General features: G+C 37.5%; 1 protein-coding gene across 5 annotated transcripts in view; it reads left to right on the forward strand.

The window, feature by feature from the left end:
- The window catches only part of LEPR (leptin receptor), a 105,661-nt gene that overhangs the window by 14,869 nt on the left and 67,465 nt on the right, over positions 1 to 23,327 (forward strand). For 2 of the 5 annotated variants that reach the window (XM_086717216.1, XM_086717218.1), the window contains exons 5-7: positions 741 to 785; positions 16,678 to 16,736; positions 21,423 to 21,752. In XM_086717216.1, the coding sequence (XP_086573342.1) occupies positions 16,697 to 16,736; positions 21,423 to 21,752 (370 nt within the window). In that variant the 5' untranslated portion in view covers positions 741 to 785; positions 16,678 to 16,696. Of the gene's footprint in view, positions 1 to 242; positions 399 to 740; positions 786 to 3,819; positions 3,974 to 16,677; positions 16,737 to 21,422; positions 21,753 to 23,327 lie in introns of those variants that run through there. The other 3 variants (XM_086717217.1, XM_086717221.1, XM_086717219.1) reach the window with 3 other exon arrangements.

Here is a 23,327-nt window from a genome sequence, read left to right on the forward strand (position 1 = left end):
CTCCGCCTCCCTCAGGCAGGGGGTCCTCCTTCTCAAGCTCGTCGCTGCTCCAGGCCCACGGCCACGCGCAGCAACGTTCCTTTTCGCAGCTCCGGTCACCTGCACGGCCGCCCTCGGCGCTGGGGTCCGCTGCCCCCGACCCGGAGCTGGGGACCAGGGCGCGGGGCGCGCGCGGGCTCTTTTCTCCCTTCTCCCCACCCCACGCGCTCCCCCTCGGCCCCTCCTCCCCACACTCCGCTGCCCTGCGCCCTCCGGAGAGTTGTCCGGCACCTTGGGCGAGGAGTTCGGAGCTGCCCCGCCGCAGAGCCCGCGCGGCCCGCAGAGCGCGAGCGACGCAGGGGCCGGAGCCCCGCCGCCGCCATCTCTGCCTTCTGTGTGGGTTGGACCCCGGCAACGAGGTGGGACCCGCTTCTCTCTCCTGCACCCCTTACTGCCACCTTTCCCGCTCTCGGACACTGGAGGAGCGGGACGCTGGGGCCCGCGTGGCCGGCGGGGAGCCCGCGGGCCATTTGGGGGCCGGGAGTCAGGGGACAGCCCGGCGGCGCCAGGAGGGGCGGCAGGGGCTCTGGCCCCCCCCCCCCCCCCCCCCCCCGGCCGGGGAGCGGGAGGCTCCCGGGGCGGGCGGAAGACAGGGACGCGCGGCTGTCGGTCGCCGGCCGCACGTGGGCGCGCACCTGCCAGGCGCCACCGAAAGGCTGCGCCACCGAAAGGCTGCGCCACCCAGCCAACTTCTTTTCCAGGTCTCCTTCCTACTTTGGAAACTGAAAGGACTGCGACATAAACCAGTAAGCCCTGGGGCTCGGGGAAGGGTTTGTTGGTTTGGCTGCCCAAAGAACAAACTTGTGCTTCAGGGGTGGTTTAAATGCCAGCTTCTCTTTTTCCCCCTCTCCCGCTCTCCGCAAGCAAATGTAAAAAGCGAAACAAAATAAACCCAATCCCGACCAAAGCACTTATTTAAAGGGATTCGTAGAGGTGAGAAAAATAGACCTAACTGAGGAATCATTGGGAACCCCAGGTACGGTGAGGCCGTCTAAGAAATCGGTTGTTGCTGGTGCTATTTCTAGAACTTGTGTTTGCAAACAGGCTGGCTCTGTTAAGCCTGAGAGTTCCTTCTGTTGAGGGGCTGCCTGGAATGCCCTCTGTTAACACGAATTTCTGTACGTATTAAGGTATATTGAAACAAATACTCTTTCAGAGTCAGAATATCTGGATTTTGACATGATTTGCCATTTATTATCCGTGACAGCTGTGGTTAGCTTCACCTCTCTGGGCCTCATTTTCCTCATCTGTCGAATTAGAGGGTTGAGTTAATATTCTAGGGGCCTTTTAAAATACTTCAGGTATTTTCCAACTTAAAAATGTATAATTCTGTGACTCTTTAACATGTCACAAACATTAGTAGATTCATAATTTCATGAGCATTTGTTTATATGCATTTATGACTTGTGCTTTTAGGGTTTTCCCACCCCAAATCAAGAGAAAAACGCTTGGGGCGCCTGGGTGGCTCAACTGGTTAAGCGCCTGACTTAATTTCAGCTCAGGTCATGATGTCACAGTTTGATGAGTTTCAAGCCCCACCTCAGGCTCTGCCCACTGATCTGCCTGCAAGCCTGCGTGGGATTCTCCCTCTCTCAGAGAGAGGGCTCTCACTGTCTCTCTCAAAATAAATAAACTTGAAAAAAAGAGAAAAAGGCTTATAAAAGAGTTCAGAAATGTATGGTTTATATGTAAATATTTAGATCATCTCTCACTCTAAGGAATTATGTTCAACTTGAAGGCAATATTTATGACACTGCAACCGAAACATGTGGCCTTAGCACTGCACTTACTCTCTTTTCAGTATATTTGGAGGAAGTAAAAATTGTTTTGGAGGAAAACAAAATTGCACCTTTCCTATCAATTACTTGTCTTGACCAACATTTGTTACTTTTTAGCATAAAGTTGTGTGCAGAATATTAAAAAAATGGTTTCAGACCATTTCAGAACCTCTCTGAAATTAAACTCAATAGCAGAGATGCCAATTTTAGTAATGCATTTTAGTTGTCTTGGAATGAAGCCCAGAAAATAGCAAAGGTTAACTAAATAGATAAACCAGAAATTAGGAATTGACACACACACACGCATGCGCACACACACACATACAGTTGTCAGAGAAGTGTGTGCTACAGTGTCAGTGAGCCTTTTATTTACTTTTGATAAAAACAAACAACAGACAGCCGTTGGTCTGTTTAAGCGCACAGAGGCTGTGAGAAAGAGGGGCTTTTGTTGTTACTTGTAATATCAAATTATTGGAGATGCAGTCATCAGTAGTTAGATTTAAAAGTGGGGGCGCCTGGGTGGCTCAGTTGGTTGTGCATCCGACTTGGGCTCAGGTCATGATCTCACGGTTTGTGAGTTCGAGCCCTGCGTCAGGCTCTATGCTGATAGCTGGGAGCCTGGAGCCTGCTTCAGATTCTGTGTCTCCTTCTCTCTCTGCCCGTCCCCTGCTTGTGCTCTGTCTCACTCTGTCTCTCAAAAATGAATAAATGTAAAAACAAAAAATTAAAAAAGAAGAATAGATTTAAAAGTGTTTCAGCCTCTTTTTGGCGGCTTTGATGTAAAATAAAATAATGTGTTCCCACCCAGCCTTGCTGCGCATGTAGTTTGGGAGAGTGGAATGGATTTGAAGTACACTGTTCTTCTATGAACACAGCCACTTATTTTCATTGCTTTTTCCCCTGTGGGCTGGAAGTATCGTCAGTCAATCTGGCATTTGTCTTCCCTCATATTCTCTGGTGAAGTAGATGATCATCTCCTTTAAGAGAGATGCTCAAAGAGTTACGTGAATTGGTTGTTGAATGAATAGAGCGTAGTTGAACTCAAATACCCTGCCTTCTAGGCGCTTATTGGAAAACAGTAGATGGATCTGACTGCTTAAGGTCTACAGCCAATTCATTCACGGCTTGGGAGCGTCCCCATGGTTGGCCGAAGCACTGTTCATCTTTTGTGATGAATTTACCAAGAAAAAAACCAGTCATGTCTTTACACTTAGATCACTATTATATAATCAAATGGTTTTTGTTTGTGAAAAGCAATCTCTCTGGGGGCCTTGGAAATAAAACTCTAAAATATCCAGAAAAAAAAAAAAGAAGACTTGTCTTGGCAGGTATTGTATTGCATTTTTCATACTGAGAACCAAACACACATATGAAAAAGAAAAAAAAAAACCAAAACCATATCCTGTGGAGTTGAAAATGAAGAAAAGGGCTTATGGTCTCCTCTAATTCTTAAGATTTTATGTGATTTACAAATTCCGCTTTTAATTAAAACAGAAAGGCACAAATGTTTACCTATTGGACAGACCTAGTACATGTAACCTTTTGGAGGTTCAATTCAAATTTGGCCTGGTTATAATTTGGAATATTTCCTCTCACATACTTTTTATTAAACCTTTTGTGACGCAATGGTGATATTATCTGTTGTCTTTTCACACACGTGATCTTATTCATCTTTAATTTTTTAACCATTTGAATATATATATATATGACATATATAGAGAGAAGGGGTACATAAAAAATGTGCTGGTTGACAAATAATATAGCACATCATTCCAACAGACGATGATAAGGCAAATACTTTATCATGAGTGAGAGAACATGCCAACATCTAGAAACTTCTTGCTTGTTCCTTTCTGATCACAAATGTAGTTTTACCTTAAAAAAAAATGTTGTATTCACTTAAGAGGCATTCTTTCATGGATTCTCTTGCATTATGTCTTTGTGAGATTAAGCCATTTCTTCATTCCCCTTTAAAGCAAAAACTGTTTTTTAAGTTTATTTATTTCTTTTGGGGAGGGGGGCAGAGAGAGAGAGAATCCCAGCAGCCTTCTTGCCGACAGTGTGGAGCCCAACCCAGAGCTTCCTCTAAAGAACCATGAGATCATGACCTGAGCTGAAATCAAGAGTTGGATGGCTTAACCAACTGAGCCACCCAGGTGCTCCAAAACTGATGTCTCTTAAATATTTGGTCCTAGAATCCATGACTGTCTCCTAGTATAATAGGTCTTCTCTGATATAAGAAATGTAAATTTTGTCTGATGTTTTTCTTAGGAGTTCATGAACATCTTCTTTATTACAGGAACCACATATTTAAAAAATTACTTTAAACCACATCTTTAAAACATTCATTGTCTGTTTATTGATGCCATATAGACATAAACTTGTCCTTGAAACAGATTTTCAAAATAATATTTCCATTGGACTGTAATTCACATTCATAATGTTCATCTTTTTATGGGTACTATTCACTGGTTTTTAATACATTAACTGATTTATGCAACCATCACCACTATCTAATTTCGGAACATTTTTATCACTCCCTGCAGAAACTCTGTACCCATTAGCACTTACTGTCCAACCCCGCCTCCTCCCATCCCTCAAAATCACTGATTTACTTTCCGTGTTTACTGATTTGTCTACTCTCGATATTTCACGTAAATAAAATCATGGGGCCTTTAGTGACCAAATTCTTTCACTGAGCATGTTTCCGGTGTTCATCTGTGCTGTAGCATGGGTCAGTACTTCATTCCTTTTTTATGGCCAGATAATATTCCATTATATTGGTATACTACTTTTTGTTTATTCATCAGTTGGTGGACATTTGGGTAGTTTCCACTTTTTGGCTATTATGAATAATGCTATTAACATATGTGTGCACATTGTTATGTGAATATATGTTTTTATCTCTTTTGGGTATATACCTATGAGTGGAATTGCTGAGTCATATGGCAACACTATGTTTAACACTTAAAGATCTGCCAAACTGTATGCCAGAGCAGCTTTCATCCTTTTATATTCCGCCAGCAGTGTGACCCTTGAATCTACATTGCCAACATGCCAAGCTCATTAGACATAGCAATAGTGGATACGTAGTGAAAATTACTGTCAAATTTAAGTTTCATGGGCTTGGAAGTTTAAAATCTTTTTCAGAACTGTGAACACTTAATATGTTCAAGGTAGACTATAAGAAATTTTTGTGGATATTGATTCTCATTGAATGAAAGTCAGCAAGTCACACATTCTTCTATTAACTTAGTAGGCTTATGGGTACCAAGTAAAGTCTTCCCCAAAGTCAATATAGTCTGCTTTCAGTTAGTGCAGTCTCTCAGTGATCTGCTCCACTGGGTGTGAGCTGTGGCCCTGGCTAGCACAGCATGGAGACTTGCCCAGGAGAGCACAGAGCTTGGGAAGCCCCTGCCTGGTGGGCGAGTGGATGATCCTGAAGATGAGAGTCATGTATTTGAATCACACTAGAGTACTATGGACTAGCAAAAGAAGATGACCTAACTAGAGACTCTCTTAAGGGGCATTGTGTCACTCATCTTAAAGTCTTTGCCAATTAATGGGAAGAAATCCAGAAACAATATAGACTTATAAATGTGTACTCATATGGGTATAATAGTGAATGAGAAAGAGAAAGAGAAGGAGTAGGGGGTAGAGAGAGAGAGGCTTTACTTCTGGGCCAATAATTTCTTTAAGGTTTATGGGAACATAAACATTTTTATCTGTTTTTACTAGATAGTGGCTAAAGATTTGAGATAAATAGAGCTTCAGGAGCTTCTATATTGGTATTATAATAGGCTTTAAAAATGTGAACTCATGTTTAAGAACAGCTGCTACCAAATATTTGTTTTGTGAAGGCATAGGACAACTTAGTTTTTCTCAGAATTATATTTTCTCATTTTACTTTAACTAGCAGCTGTTATTTGGGTGTCTAAACCTATGAAAATTGAGAAACTATGAACATGAGATCATTGAACAATTAGATTTTTGTATGCACCAACAAAATTTCTGAACCAGTCTGGTCAGTGGTCAGGAGATGAGAGAGAAAATAAATTATAAGCGCACATAGATACACACACACACACACACACACACACACACACACACACACACAGTCTAAGCAGAGAGAGAAAACATACTGACGTATACATAATACACACCCAGTAATTGTAGTTGCTATATTATTAAGATGCTATCTTTTGGAATTATGACATATACCTATCATGTTAGACATATGCAGGAGGTAGCTGGCTGTATCTCTAGTGAGCTGAGTGTCTAATAACAGCACTGTTAGTCACAGATTTGATTTGCGGGGAGAGAAGGTTTTTGCACGGAACAAGCAGGATGTAAAAAATGTTCTTTCTGTGTGAAACAGTCATCTGGGCAGGCAGTTTCTTGGTCTTTTGATTCTCAATGTGCAAATCAGTTCTCACATAGGAGTTCCTACTGTCTGTGATTGATATTCTTTGGCTTATTTGTTTTTACGGACCATAGGTCCTGTGGGTATCTTTCTTCTAATACTTAAAATATGTTTCATATGCCTTCCTGTTCTTCAAGGGGGCAGTCAACTTGACCCTCTTCTGTGGCACTGGTTATGATTTCTCCATACAAGAAGTAATCTGTCTGATTTCTCCTAATTACCACTCTGTCTAGATAGTTGTAATTCTGTAAATCTAGACATCATGGATTTTTAAGATATACTACCATTTTTGTATGTCCAAGAAACAAAAGACTCTGCCTATATATTTGACAATGCTTTCTCTTTCTTTAGAATTTTTGTCTTATGTCTACTGGAAGAGCTCTTTTAGAATTATTTAAATAAAGATTTTTGTTTAACTCATATCACTCTCATAAGAAAAGTACAGATCAAAGAAATTGGTTAAGGAATTCTTTTTCATATTCAGAATCTGGTGGGTTTTTTTAAAAATTGCTTTTCAACTCAGTGCTGTTGATGTCAATATTTTTCTAAACGGTAGCATATTCTGGGTTATCAAGAGTATTTGTGATATAGCACTATATAAAACAATGCTTCACTGTTGTTTCTTAGATTTTCTACCAGTGTGGTCCATTTTGCAGATTTTATGCTGGCTCTATATGATCTTCCCATAAGATGTTAACATAAGGTTTTCAGACAATGCTCAGGGCTCCTATTCCTTCCTCAAATGGCCTTTAAATAGTTTGTTGATCAAAATATTGATGGGTTAAAATTGTCAAGTCTGTCAGGAGGAAAGCGCCCCAGTTTGTAGGCAATCAATGACAACTAGATCACAGCTGCTACTAGGCTATCGGTAGTTGTGAGATGACATTGATTTTAACAAAGATTTTGATGTCGGAGGTTTTAAAATATTGTGAACCTTAAAATAAGAAGAAATACAACACTCCTGTCTTCTTTTGTATTTGTTGGAGTTCAACTAAAATTTACTTCTGTGAACCTTTTGTTGGCCCCTAAGACTTTGTTAGTAGCTATTTTCTCTGAAATCTCATAGCCCTCTATTTAATTGAAAGGACTAAATAATAATTATACATGAAAATAATCCATGCGCATGGTGACAAAAACCTACTGCAATAAAAAAAAAGTTCTAGTCCCCCTGCCCCTCTACCCTCACTGTGCCAGCGCTGACCTTGAGAACAACGAACTTTATCCATTTCTGGTTTTGGTTCTTAGACCTCTGACTACCTATGCTGGGCTAAATAATATTCTTTTAGGGACTTCTTTTCTTTTCATTTATCAACTTAAACAGACACCATCATGGAAGAGAATTTAGCCTACTAATTTTGCCTTCTTTCTTTCTTCATTCCTACATATAATTATATTAATTTTCTGAGTGTTTTAATTGGTTACATTTGTAATTCCCTCCACTATTTCTGTTCTATTCACTACAGACATTTTCTGTTGACTTCCTACAGTATGAGGTTGGGATATTTCATATTTCATAAGCCTTCCCACTATCTCTCCTTATATAAATATGCCACCCAAGTTTTGGAACTGTATAGTGAGAATATTGTTAATATTTCATGTTTAGTATTGTAATTAATTAAATCTTTTGTTTTTGTGTATTGGCTGAGCTAAACAGTTGAAAAATTGATAAATAGCATTAATGTTATTATGACCTCGTAAATATTACTCACTACAGAATCAAGAAGCGTTCCAGGATTCATTTCATTTAAAAAAAATTTTTTTTTAACGTTTATTTATTTTTTGGGGACAGAGAGAGACAGAGCATGAACGGGGGAGGGGCAGAGAGAGAGGGAGACACAGAATCAGAAACAGGCTCCAGGCTCTGAGCCATCAGCCCAGAGCCCGACGCGGGGCTCGAACTCACGGACCGGGAGATCGTGACCTGGCTGAAGTCGGACGCTTAACCGACTGCACCACCCAGGCGCCCCTCATTTCATTTTAATATCACTGCTTAGCTACCCAAAGGCAAATATTCCTAGAATCAAGGTTGAAGCCATTCTTCCTTCTTTCAAATGGACTCTTTAATTCCAGCGCTTAGTCAAAATTATGCCATTTGGAGACACCTAGCTGGCTCAGTAGGTAGAGCATGCAACTCTTGACCTCATATTCGTGAGTTCAAGCCCCACATTGGGTGTAGAGCTTACTTTAAAAAGGAAAATTATGCCATATTTTATTTTGGTTCATATTTAGATCAGGACTTTTTGTAAGCCTTTTCCAATAAACTTTTTTCTTATTGGGACAAGGTAGGTGGGCCTACTTTATTATATCCTTAATTTTTCAGTTTTTTATTCATTCTCTTTATTTTTTTGGAATCCATTTCGTTCTTCTTTTTGAAGTCCATGAACTCATATTCTCATTTGGCCTAGTGGCTACAATTTTGAAATAGGACTTCCTTTTTTCCCCTTGTGCTATTCTGTGTTTCTGTTTTTTTTTTTTTTAAACTTATTTATTTTTTGAGAGAGAGCAGGGGAGGGGCAGGGGGAGAGAGAGAGAGAAAGAAAAAACCCCAAGCAGGCTCCACACCGGTAGCGTGGAGCCTGATGTGGAGCTTGAACGCCCGAACTGTCAGATCATGACCCGAGCCAAAATCAAGAGCTGGATTCTTAACTGACAGAGCCACCCAGGCGTCCCTGTTTTGTTTTGTTTTGTTTTTTAAATCAAATTTTGCCGCTTCAGAATCATATGATGTGTTGAGTTGTCTCAATTCCCGCCTTCCTTCTGGCTGTTTACTTTCGAGAGTCATCTGCTATCTGTACTGGTCATTGTCAAGTCTGTACTCATGATTTCCTGAATCTTTAGTCCCTGAATCCCTTTTTCTTGGTTACTTCTCATTTTGCTGGACTATGTTATAAAATTATTTCTGAGAAAGAGATTTATAGGATATAAATTTTCTAAGTCATTGTGTTATTGAAAATAGATTTGCTGTGCTCTGATACTTGCTTGACGGGCTGATAGCATTTTCCACTGTAAATCATTTTACATCAGGTGTTACTGGATTATCTTCTACTGTTCATTGTTTTGGTATGAAACATTTGCTTCCATTCTGTTTCTCATACCTTTGGAGGTTTTTTCTTTTCTGGAAACGTTTCCTATCTTATCTTCTTTGCTCTTGCAATTTCTTAGTGATATATTTAGCAATGGGTATTTTTCTATTCCTTCTCTTTGGACTTGGTGGACTTTTCTTTTTTTTTCCTCCCCCCCTCCCCCCCCCCCCCCCCCCCCCCACTGCCTTCAGTTTGAAGACTTGTGTCTCTTGTCAGCTCTGGAAAAGTTTTTCATGTTATTTCATTGATCATTTTCTCTTTATTCTCTTTTTCTAGAAATACTGCTGACTGGATATGGATCATTTGAACTTTTCTTTTTTTAAAACATTTTTTTCTCTTTATTTCTTTTGGGGGAAGAGTTAATTATGCAAATGTGTTTTCTAAGATTTCTATTGAAAAATGTTTTCACAGCTAAGCTCTTTCTTCCTCTGATGATTCCTTTGTCAGAACAATCTTTGAAATTGTGGATGCAAGGTCTTCTGAGATGTCCTTGAAGACACTCATGAACATTTGTTAAAGCTATTTTTTCTGTTCTGATTTATCTAGGTCCCTGTGGTAGGTTTTCTTTTTTCTTTCCTTCTTTTTACACAATTTTTCCATGATGCTGATGTCTTCCTGTCTCTATTCAGCATGGCTGTTAAGGAGAGAAGTAGGAGGAATGTGAATTCTGTGCATATGGGCAGTGTTTGTCAACTGTTAGGCTTTCTTTTAAGCACTTGAGTGGGGAGCTACCTTTTGTGCTGAAGGCCTGTCCCCCTAAATGTCACAACATGTAAGTTTGTGTGTGTGGTGTGAAGTCTGTACTAAAAGCCCAAGTTATCCTCAAATAACTTATACGTTTTAGCTCTTTAACATATAGAAGTATACGGAACAAGTTTTTGTCCTTTGGCTATTTGTCATCTTTGAGTATTTTGTCTATGTTTGGGGAATTCCTCACTTTATAAATCCATATTTTCCCAAATTTCCTGGCTGCCTACACACAGACTGTGAACTATTCTTTATCAATAAGAGGTGTTCATGCCAGATCTTAGATCAGAAGTGTGGGATATGGAGGAGCAGATGGCCTCAGAGGAACTCAGAGGTAGTAGGCATCGAGATTTCAGTCATAACGTGCAATGCCTTGGCGTGGTGGCAGAGCTGTCTTTTCTAGAGCAATTTACGTGGGATTTTGGGTGTGGTTCTTGGCTGAATGCTTTATTAGGTTTACTGGATCTCACTGAGGCTCAGTGAGGTACCCAATAATCTTTAATAATTTTTTATTCTATTTAAACTACCCTGCTTGTTTATAAACCACTCCTCTGACAATTATAGGGAGTTAGATTTGGCTGCTGTGAATTGTTTATAAGGAGATAAAGAAGTCAGATATTACATCTACAAACCAAAGCCTTCTCTTCTTTCAGCCCCACGTCACCCTGCCCTTTACAATTCAGAACACCTCCAGAGTTTTCTAAATAAATTTGTTTCTTCATTGATGACAGCTCTTTCCCCAAATATCCTAGGTAGTCACTTCCATCATTCTACTTTTTCTTTGTCTTCCAGAAATGTGTTTAAATCTCTTTTTTGCTGCTGGTCCCCTCTCATTTTCTCTGTTCTAGTGGGTTGATAATGATTTACTTTCTGTAATTCTAAAGGCATCTCAGGAATAAGAAAATCAGTTTATTCAGTTTATCGTCTTGAATCTGAAGTCCCATGGTACTTTATTCATATTGGTATTATAAAATTTGACATGTAAAAAGGTCATAAAACAATGTTACTTATTAAAGTATATGATGATTTCTTATTTATTTTTATATTTCTAGTACCCTGTGTGGTAACATATTTTACCAAATATTTAGTTAATATTTAAATGAGTTAATTTATATAGAGATTTTTAAATTACTTTGTAGGTAAGATGCCTATTCTGACTGAACTTTGTTGACTTTATGGCACTTAAGTCTGCGAATCATAGCTCATCCCTCTTCATTTTCAAGGAATTAATTTGCAACAAGATCACACAGTTAGAGTCATTAGAAATTAAAACACTTGAAATTAAGTTTTCAAAGTGACAAATGCTTATGCCAAGATGATGAAAGTTTTTTTTTTTTATTTTTTAATTTTAGAGGTGGAGAGAGAGAGAGAGCATGCGTGTGCATGCTGGGGATAGAGGGGCAGAGGAGGAGAGAGAAAATCCCAAGCAGGCTCCACACTCAGGAGTCCAACATGGGGCTCAATTCCATGACCCTGGGGTCATGACCTGAGCTGAAATTAAGAGTGGGATGCTTAACTGACTGAGCCACCCAGGCACTCCTATATTATGTTTTGATTTTCTAAGCTTGATTTTAAAAGTTGAGCAGGGGCACCTGGTGGCTCAGTTGGTTCAGTGACTCACTCTTGGTTTTGGCTCAGGTCATGATCCTAGGGTTGTGGGATCGGGCCCCACATCGAGCTCCATGCTAAGTGTGGAGCCTGCTTGGGATTCTATCTCTCTCTTCCCCTCTGTTCCTCTACCCCCATGCACATACTCTCTTTCTCCCTCTAAAATAAGAACAAATAAATAAATAAAAATTAAAGAAAAATTTAAGTCTTTGACAACTACATAATGGGAAGGAATAACATGACCAATTTCTGTCCTAAGTGAAGAAATAAAAGTAAACAGAACTAAGATAACAAGGTTAGTAGAGCTAGACCAAGCTATATTTATTTGACACTTGAAGAAATAGTGTTTTTCATTTATATTTAAACAAAATACTTAAATGTTGTTTTTTAAGTGAAAGATGGGTGCCTCTCTAGCAGAAAATAAAAGCAAGAATTAGTGGCAGATGGAACTCATTGAGTTTACTCATCAAGACAACAGAATTGTCAGAATTGCTTTTCTTACTCATAAACTTTTCTACAAACTAGAGACTTGGTGAGATCATTAGAGCAAGTTGTAAATAATTTCTTTTTCTTCCCACTCATTCAAACATTAATTGAGACTATTCTGCTTTATATTTAAGTAGAATTTTATACATAAAAATACACAAAGAATTTTCCATGATAGTAATAGCTGAAGAGTTAGTGATATAATATGCTTACTCTGTTGTATTATGAGTCAGTTAAGTGTACAACTTTGGCTCAGGTCATGATCTTGTGCTTCATGAATTGTAGCTCTGCATCAGGCTTTTTGCTGACAGCTCAGAGCCTGGAGCCTGCTTCAGATTCTGTCTTCTTCTCTCTCTCTGCCCCTCCCCCACTCGCACTGTCTCTATTTCTCTCTCTCTCTCTCAAAAATAAACATTAAAAAAATTATAGAAAAAGATGAAATTTGAATTACTGACTGCACATCCAGGTATTATGGAGGGATCATTTAGATCAGACTGTGGATGAATCTTTGTATACTTTATGGAGATTTCAAATAAAACACTTAAGTGTTTTAACTGTCAACATAGAATGACTACATTCCAGGGGGAATGTTAGGCAATATTATCTCAAACTCCTCACAATTCGGTGTCTATCAATGGCTCGATTCATAGGAGCTATACTTATGGAGGATTGATGGAGGAGTGTGAACTCTGTTCATTTAGCTACATCAGGACTTAATATGGGAGCTTTGAATAAATTTCAGAGAATTTGTTAACCCTCTGATATTATAGGCGTAATTTTGTATATATGTGTCTCTTCCTGGCAGTTGGTACCTTGCTCTCACCAACTTCTCAACAAGATGCATATTTAAAAATGGTTAAGAATCACCATTCTGAAATTTTCTCTGGAATTAAATCTGGTTCTCAAAGCTGGGTTTTTATTAGAATGCCTCTTTAATTTTTTTTTAATTTGAGTATAGTTGACACATAAAATTACATTAGTTTTAGATGTACAACATAGTGATTCAATAAGTTTATACATTATGCTATGTTCACCACAACTGTAACTACCATCTGTCACCATATAACATTATTACAATATCCTTGACTATATTCCTTATGCTATGACTTTTATTCCTGTGACATATTCATTCCATAACTGGAAGCCTATATCTCCCACTCTCCTTCACCCATTTTGCCCATCCCCCCAGCTCCCCCCTGGCAAACATCAGTTCTCTGTATTTAGAGGTCTTATTCTACTTTTGGTTTGTGTATTCATTTGTTTTGTTTTTTAGATTCCACATGAGTGAAATCATATGGTATTTGTCTCTCCCAGTTTAACTTACTACACTTAGCATCCATGTTGTAACAAATGCAGGATCTCATCCTTTTTTATGGTTGTATAATATTCGTGTGTGTGTGTGTGATCACATCTTTGCTGTCCACAGAACACCTCTTTTAAAGATTGCTGTTATTTTCTTGGTATGATGCTACCAGCCTATTTTTAAGAATATATCAAGAAAGAGTCATATCATGCATTCATTCACTCACTCATTCAGTGAGTGTATAGAGAGCCCCTACTATGTGAGAGGCAGGCTTCTATGTGAGAAGGATATAATGGTGAAAGGATAGTAAAAAAAATCCCTTGGTCTAGTGGAGTTTATATTCCAGTGGGGAGAGTTAAACAATAAACAAGAAAAACAAGTCATATTCACATTAGACAGTGTGAAGTAATAATAAGAAGAAAATTCAGCAGATATGACATGCTGGGTTGAAATTGTAGATGGGCTAGTCAGGAAAGGCTCCTCTGAGAAGGTGACTTGAACAAAGAGAAGAGCAGTGGTTGATGAGGTCAGAGAGGCAGTAGAGATCCAGGACCTTGTAGTTCTATGCAGGGCTCGGACTTTTACGCAGAGTGAAAAGGAGAGTACGACCGTGTTTGGGGTAAGACAGGCATGATCTGACCTATGTGTTAACAAGACCACTCTGGCTGCAGCATTGAGAATAGACTGAACTGGAGAGTAAGGGCAACAGCAGGGAGACCAGTTAGGAGGCCCTTCCGACTGTCCAGGGAAGAGATAATGGTGACTTAGAATAGGGTATTGGCAATGGAGGGGCTGAGAAATTATTGGATTTTGAGGTTCACATGAAACTCTGGTATTGTGAGAGTGTTCATGAGGATGTTACCTGTTTTGAAGTTACTCAGGCAAAATTTCTTTCTGTTCTTACTGTTAGGATTATTTGAACATTTCCCCTAAGCTGTTGGTTACGTTTTATTTTGAGTACTCTGAATTTGTAATTGACCAATTTGACCATAAGAAAGCATAAGGGAAATCAGTAGCTTATCTTTAAATTTTTTTTTAACTTTTTTTTAATTTTTGAGAGAGCACAAGCAGGGAAGGGGCAGAGAAAGAGAGAGAGAGAGAGAGAGAGAGAGAGAGAGAGAGAGAGAGAGAGAATCAAGCAGGCTCCAGGCTGTGAGCTGTCAGCACAGGGCCTGATGTGGGGCTTGAACCCATGAGCAGTGAGATCATGACCTGAGCTGAAGTCCAAAACTTAACCAGCTGAGCCACCCAAGTGCCCCAATAGCTCATCTTTAAAAACCGAATTCAAATTAATGGCATTTTGTGTATTATACTTATTTTGGCCACCTTACCATTAGTTTTCCCTTTACTTGATTTTTTTTTCTCACAGTTTAGAAACTTCTGTTCCTTTTTTCTGTATTATTTGTATTTTTGCAAATCTCCTTATTATTCATTTCTGGTACAGTGTCGGTCATTTAAATATTTGTCTCATTGGGTCTGTGTAAGGTACCACCTTTCACACTCTCTTCAAGGTTTCATCTATGCCTTTTTCATATCTGTGATTATTTCTCTGTTATGTAAGAGTGAAACCTGACTACCAGAATTCAAACCATCAGAATAGTTTGTGTTTTGCATGGAACATTAAAGAAAATAATGCTTGTCTTATATAAGCAAAAAAACCCTGGTCTGTTTGGTCACTTGACTCAGCAGATCAGTTGAGTTAAAAGTGAGTCAAATCTGTTGTTGGACTGAATTACTTGTCACCAGTCAGTTCATTCAAAACACTTAGTTAAATGATATGTTGTATCTATGACACATCCTGATTATGAAACTTGCTCTTGGGTTTATTTTATGAGAAAATGTTGTACCAGAAACAGGTAGCAAAAAAAAAAAAATCATATGATTAGATAATGAGGATTCCAAACACTAAACTGATTTTTAGAAATCCTGAAGACACACTGTGATGTCAGTATATAAAGAACCAAACTTCTGATGAAAAAGCAAGAGGCTGAAAAACAAATTGACCAGACTACAAAATGTTTATACTCATCCATTTTCCTCCTGAGAGTTATTAAGTTGTGAACTAAACAAGTACGTTTTTCTGTTTACTCATCACATGGTACCAATTGTCAGTAATGACTTATGAGACATCTTTCTTACTTGATATTTGAAAATATCTTTGTGTAAAGCTGTGATTTCTATTTTAAAATAAAATCTCTCAGAATCATGAACATCTCTGAAAGGGATTGTTGAGCTCATCCATCAGGAGGATTTGTAGATGAGGAACCTGAGGTCTAGAGTGTTGAAGTGCCAAGTCCTACAGCTGGTCAAAGACTCTAGAATGACATTCAAGACTCCTGACACCTAATTCAGAACTTTTTAACTCAGATTAACTTTTGTGTAGTGAACTGAATCCCCAGTTTGAGATAACAAAAAACCCTGGAACAACAAAAGCCTTTATGGTTTCATTACAAATTGAATCCCAATATATTAAAATTATGCTACCATTCATGATATACTGGTAAGAATAATCTCATTCATGATGTATTTAAAAATGAGGAGACTTCATGGGAAAGCTTATCTCTTGAAGTCACCCTATCATTTGGATATATTAAGCTGTCAGCCTTTCCTTGAATTACTCTAATAACTCTCCAATGTGAATATTGCTTTATCTGCAAATAAATGGTGGGAGTTTCCAAAAACATACTGGAAAATTTCCTCCTCTTTTTTTGGAAACAAATGTACAGTGATTACCTATGCTATAACTGTTTGACTTTGTAGTATCATAGTAAAGATAAAGGCTTTAGAAAATAAGAGAAATTTAAGAACTGAGCTATAAAAAAAAAAGACTGTGCTATTAATGGTAGTACATATTTAATTAACATTATGAACACTTTTGTTCAGTTAAAAATATAGTCTTATCCTTTGATGCCTGTCCTCGTTTGTCATGGCATAAAGGAACATTGAAAAATGTTTGATTATGCTGTATGTGAATATGTAGCTTATATTTTAATTGTGTAAGATAGGTACACAGGAGTAAACCTTTAATGTGTAGCTATACTTTAATGCGAGACACTTCTCTGATATTGATGCAGAGTATTATAGAGGATTAAATTTAGACTCGTTCATAATCCTTTTCCTTTTATATTTTCCCAGACAGCTTATATAGATGTCAGGTGTTTTTGTGCATGTGTGTATGTATGTATTTGTTTTCGATGTGCTGTTTTTCAGGTCTACTCTCTGAAGTAAGATGATTTGTCAAAAATTCTGTGTGGCTTTGTTACATTGGGGTAAGTTATCTGCTTTTTAAATGTCCGTATATAAGAGATTTTGCTGTTGGAGATGTTGTTTCTTTTTGGCTAGCAGAATTTCCTGTCCACAGTTCGGAATTCTCATGCTTATGATTAAAAATACAAACCAAACAAAAGCATAAGTGTGAAAATAAAAACACTTCCCAATCTCCTGGGAATAACCTGATGTGTAGCTTTCCAGAACCATAACACATACAAACACACACAATCCATATCTATGGTTACAAAAATAGAATTGGTCTATACATATTGTTTTTTGTTTTTTTCTACTTAATAGTTTTTCAATTTATTATGATAACATTTTTTTTACTGAGTATTTACTGATATGCTTATTCATTTAATGGTTGCACAACAATGATCTGTATAAATATACTTTTTTTTTTTTTTTACAAATTTTTTTTTTTTTTCAACGTTTATTTATTTTTGGGACAGAGAGAGACAGAGCATGAACAGGGGAGGGTCAGAGAGAGAGGGAGACACAGACTCGGAAGCAGGCTCCAGGCTCTGAGCCATCAGCCCAGAGCCCGACGCGGGGCTCGAACTCACGGACCGTGAGATCGTGACCTGGCTGAAGTCGGACGCTTAACCGACTGCGCCACCCAGGCGCCCCTGTATAAATATACTTTAAATTATTAATTTATTTCACCAATTCCCCATTGATAGACATTTCTCTTACTGTAGCAAATAATGCTGCATTGAAATCCATATATCTGTATCTATATCTTTGTATATTTGGAAGAATATTCCTGCTGATTAGTTGTTAAGGAGGAATTCTCTATTACATAGTATGCACATTTTAAAATTTGATGAATACTGTGAAATCTCCACAAAGCTTTGTAGCATTTGTGGTACCACCACAGATATATGAACGCCAGCCCATTGCATTTCTGTCAAAGATGTATACTATCATTCTTTTGTCTTTTTGCTCTCATATAAGCAAAACATAGCATCCCATTTCAGTTTTATTTATTTGGCTGTTTGCAAGGTTGAGCACTGTTTATGGACCATTTATATTTCTTATGTGATTTTCTAAATCATACACTTTGGCCATTTTGTGGTTGGATTCTGTCTTAGTGATTTTTAGGATTTTCTAAAATGTAATTGATATTTAGTACTGTATTAGGGTTTTCCAGAGAAACAGAACTGGTAGGATTTATATATAGAGAGAAAGAGATTTATTATAAGGATTGACTCACAAGATTGTGGAGGTTGAGAAGTCCCGTGACCTGTAGTTGCCAGGCTGGAAACCCAGGAGACCTGATGATACAAGTTCCAGTCTGGACACTGGAAGGTTTCAGATGCAAGAAGAGCTGATGTTTCAGTTTGGGTCCAAAGGAAGGAAAAGACTGATGTCAGTCAGGCAGTAGGAGTTCCCTTTAACTCAGCCTTTTTGCTCTATTCAGGTCTCCAATCGATCATGAGGCCTGTCTACCTTACGGAGGGCAATCTGCTTTACTCATTTTACTGATTCAGTTGTTAAGTTCATCCAGACATCCTCACAGATACACCCAGAATAATGTTTGACCAAATGACTGAGCACCCCATGAACCTAGACAAGTTGACACATAACCTTAATCATCACAAGCCTGTAATTATTTAATATTATGCAAATTTTTCTTCCTGCCCATTGTTTGCTTTTTAACTTTGTTTTTTTTTTTATGGTACAGAAATTTATGTATGCATACTAACACCCTTATGCATGTGTAGAAACAAGATACAGTGACACTTAAATGTTTTAATTTTAATTTAGTAAATGTAGTATTATTAAATTATGAATGTATATATATCAGATTATAGTCAAAACTTTAGTTCTCTATCAAGGAGCTGTTTAACTTGGTGATAATATTTAAAATATATGACTATGACAAAATAATGGATTTATTCTCAAATGGAAGGGACATGCCATTTTAAATGTTATTTCACATTAGAACTCCAGTAGACAATGACAAGTATAATGTTATAAAGGGATATTACCAAGGGATGGTGTATATCTTTAAAATTTCCATCCTGAATACCACCAGAAGAATGCTTTCAGAGTTTAAATGTATACTAGTCTCCCTCCTATCCATTGCAGGAATATCCTCAAGAGAAAGCTTATAGATTTTTTTAAATGTCTTGATTTTAACTAATAGCATGCTTCTGTTTGAAATTAGTCACTCATATTGCCAATTTTGAGCATACTATTCTCACTTGTTTCTGACCGCACTCTAGAGATATTCTGACTTAAAAAAACCTCAAATCATCTAATTTAGGTTATGTTCCATTTTTAAAATTAAAGTCAGGCTATTTAAAAAAAAAAACACATTTTATCTGGCAACCATATTGGGAGCTCCTCAAGCTGTCCAGCTATGTGTCAGTGAGTTCTGAGCCTCTCCTTGGCTAATCCAAACTGAAGGCGCTCTTATGAGCTTCTCTACTAGTTTTCCTTGTTGTGCATACTGTTCTTTCTCATTGTTGCCATCTGTATATTTACAGCAAATACCCAGGATAACCCCACTGTTGACAGATTTCAAAACAAAACAAAACAAAAAACAAAACAACTATGCCACAAGGGACTATCTAAAAGTAGCAACATACTCATTCTCTCTTATATTCTGTAGCTTTTATTAGACTCCATTCAACGTGTTTCACATTGGCTTTCCAAAAGATTTGTTGTTTGATGAAGTCTTATGAATCAGAAGAGTTCTTGGGATGTTGTTACCATGATAACATATGCCTCCAGAAATAAATTCTGGTTTCTGTTGTTTAGGGTTCATCTGGAGGGAAAGAAATATTATTTGCAAAACAAACATGCAAAAATAGAATCATCTTTTAATTAAACTGATTCAATAGTCATTATGTCTATGACATTCATTATTACATTTTAAATTTCAAAGACTTCTTTGAGGATTTTAGGCTCATTTCAGTTCAGCCAACTGAATCTTCCATATGCAGCTAGAAAATAATGCTTTTAATTAATACCAACAAATATTGATGGTTTTGTAAAACCAAAGAAATAATCTATTTTATTTTTTATTGACATGTTCTGATTTCAGAAACATATATTAGAAAGATTGAAGTCCAAAGGAACACAATTGAAATGAGGGGTCACTTTTGATAATGTATGATACCTAATTGTTGTCAGTGTGGGCAAAATAATATTAGTCATGTTAGTCATATTTGGCTTAATTTAGGCATCTGATATATTCTTATTTTATCTTATTTTTTTTGCATCTGATACATTTAAAATTTTTTTATTTTGAGAGAGAGAGAGAGAGAGAGAGAGAATGAGTGTACGAGTGTGGAGGAGGAGCAGAGGAAGAGAGAGAGAGAGAGAGAGAGAATGAGAATCTTGACCAGTGGGGCTGGATCTCATGAGATTGTGACCTGAGCTGAAATCAAGAGTTGGATGCTTAACTGAGGAGCCACCCAGGTGCCCCTGCATCTGATACATTTTTATGTTAATTTATTTTAATGTAAAAGTTTAGAAACCAAACTTTAACAGTTGTTACCTACATATTGCTTAAATATTTTTACATGTTTTACTTTTATAGTTTGAAACATCATTTTTGTGAATTCGTTTTTTAAAAATTGCTATTTTCTTATATTTTTACATTTACCCTAATTCTTCAAAATTCTCATTCCATGCAAATCTATGCTAAATTCTCAGAATTCTCATTCTGCATTAGTTTGTATATGAGGCAACACAGCTGTTGGATTATTTGAGTAGCTTGTAAAAGAAAGAATTATTGAGAATTTATTATTATATTTTCAGACAATTCCTAAAAAATAAGTACCACTTTTGAGAGTTTTTGAGTATGGGATTATATGATTATTCTTAATTTTTTTTATGTCTAAAAAGGTGAGAATTGTCTTTAATCAGCAATGGAATTTTCTTGTCTTTGTACATTGATTCTTGGAGAGTACATTAAGGACATGCCTTCAATGATGTCATATATTTGAGGATCATGGGCAGAAGAGATCATCCAGCTGTCCTGATGTTGAAAGCAAACTCTTTGAAAAGCACTCATAGTGCTAACATTTTGGTATTATTCTCTTTAAGAAATATTAAAATAGGGGTGCCTAGGTGGTCCAGTCCATTAAACGTCTGATTTCAGCTCAGGTCATGATCTTGTGATTCGCGAGTTCAAGCCCCGCGTCGGGCTCTGTGCTGACAGCTCAGAGCCTGGAGCTTGCTTCAGATTCTGTGTCTCCCTCTCTCTGTCCCTCCCCCATTCATGCTCTCTGTCTCTCTCAAAAATGGATGAATACACATTAAAAAAAATAAAAAATATTAAAACAGAACTTTAATACTTGCTTATATAATTGCATATTCAGCTATTTCTCTCTTATACTGGAAGTTCATTAGAATATTTTTTTAGAAAAGGTAATTGAAATATTAAACTATAGTTTTTTCATTAAAATATAAATATAGAATGCTAGATTCATGAGGAAAATGAAGCATGAATTTCCAAAAAGAGGTGCTAAGAGTGAAGTTATCTCTATGAACTAATGTATAATACATTGTGTAATGGAAACCCAGAGCTGTGCATTAGGCATGGATTGGGCACTAAGACAGTTAAATACTACTGGGCACTACATGGTTTAATCTTAGATACTTCCTATTTATGTCTTAGTCAAAGTGATTAATTATTTTTCTATGTGTCTTTTTTAATACCCTGACAGAATTTATTTATTTGATAACTTCATTTAACTTGGCATACCCAATTACTCCCTGGAGATTTAAGCTGTCGTGCATGCCACCAAATACAACCTATGACTTTCTCTTGCCTACTGGAATGTCAAAGAACACTTCAAATGTGAATGAACATTATGAGGCAGTTGTTGAAGCTAAATTTAATTCAAGTAGTACCTACTTTTCTAATTTATCTTCCAAAACAACTTTTCACTGTTGCCTTTGGAGCGAGGAAGATAAAAACTGTTCTGTACATGCAGATGACGTGGAAGGGAAGGCATTTGTTGCAACAGTGAATTCTTTAGTTTTCCAACAAATAGGTAAGTATTTTAATGTTGTGAGCATTAGATGTTATTTTAACTGTTTTAAACAAAATGTTTTCGTTTTCTGAAACTTGTGTAAAATAGATGTCTTATGGATGGGATTCTTAACACATATCATCATTTTATATTAGTAATAAAATTATGATTCGTTATGTGACCAAATTAATGAGCCCCAAATTATTTGATATGTTATAAAAATAAAAGAAAAATGTAATGAGGGAACTCTTACCTAGACCCTGTAAGTCAGTTTTTTGTAATCTTCTAAGTTTGCCTTATTTTATTATTATTATTTTTTATTTTAGAGAGAGAGCATGTGTAGAGGAAAGGGGTAGAGAGAGAAAGAGGGAGAGAGAATCTTAAGCAGGCTCCATACTGAGCCCAGGGTCCAATGTGGGTGCAATCCCATGACCCTGGGATCATGACCTAAGCCAAAACCAAGAGTTGGATTCTCAACTGACCAAGCCGCCCAGGCACCACTAAATTTGCTTTAAAATAGAAAAATCACCCCTTATGTTGTTAAATATATTAAATATTCAAAACATTCAACTGTTGAATTAGTTAAAAAATTTTTTAAGATTAAAAAAAGTTTTTAAAGTAATCTCTACACCCACCATGGGGCTTGAACTCACAACCCCGAGATCAAGTGTTGCATGCGCTACAGACTTAGCTAGCCAGGCACATCAGAAGTAGTTAAATTTTAAAGCATTTATGAATAATATTTGTTCAAGCAAAGAATCTCTCTGCAGCCAATCCATGTTTTTTTTTTATTTTTAAAAATTTTTTTAACATTTATTTATTTCTTGAGACAGAGAGAGACAGAGCATGAGTGGGGGAGGGTCAGAGAGAGGGAGACACAGAATCTGAAACAGGCTCTAGGCTCTGAGCTGTCAGCACAGAGCCCGACGCAGGGCTCGAACTCACGGACCGCGAGATCATGACCTGAGCTGAAGTCGGCGGCTTAACCGACTGAGCCACCCAGGTGCCCCAGCCAATCCATGTTTTAAATCAAGGGGGTTTTGTTGTTGAAGTATAATGTACACTGAATGTAGTTAGCATAATTAATAATTCTACATCTGGAAATCTAAACAGCAAAATTATTTCCAAGCCTTCTGGAAAAGCTAACAGAACAGCATCCATTGACTCAGTAATACAAAGAGACCTACAGTATGAAAGTAAAGGCAAGCATAAATATAGCACTTCTGTTAAAGGTTAATCAGAATTTCTCAACCTCAACCTTATTAACATTTTGGGCCTGACAATTCTTGGGTATGGGGGGGCTGTTCTGTGCATTGTAGGATGTTTAGCAACATCCCTGGCTTCTACCTAGATACAAGTAGCTCCTTCCCCAGTTGTGACAATCAAAACATGTCTCCAAACATTGCCAGATGTCCCTGAGGGCCAAATTGCCACTGGTTGAGCATCACTGATTAGATGGAAGAAACACTCTGGTTTATTGAAATCAGCTTAAGAACAAAGTATAAATATGCAATAAAATCAGAGTTTTAAAACAAGTTAGTAGTAATAATTCCCAGTGTCTCCAATGGAGTCCATAACCATTGATTAATAAAATTC

This window comes from Puma concolor, chromosome C1, assembly GCF_028749965.1.
Source record: "Puma concolor isolate L17-30 chromosome C1, mPumCon1.1.hap2, whole genome shotgun sequence".
NCBI classification, from domain to species: domain Eukaryota; kingdom Metazoa; phylum Chordata; class Mammalia; order Carnivora; family Felidae; genus Puma; species Puma concolor.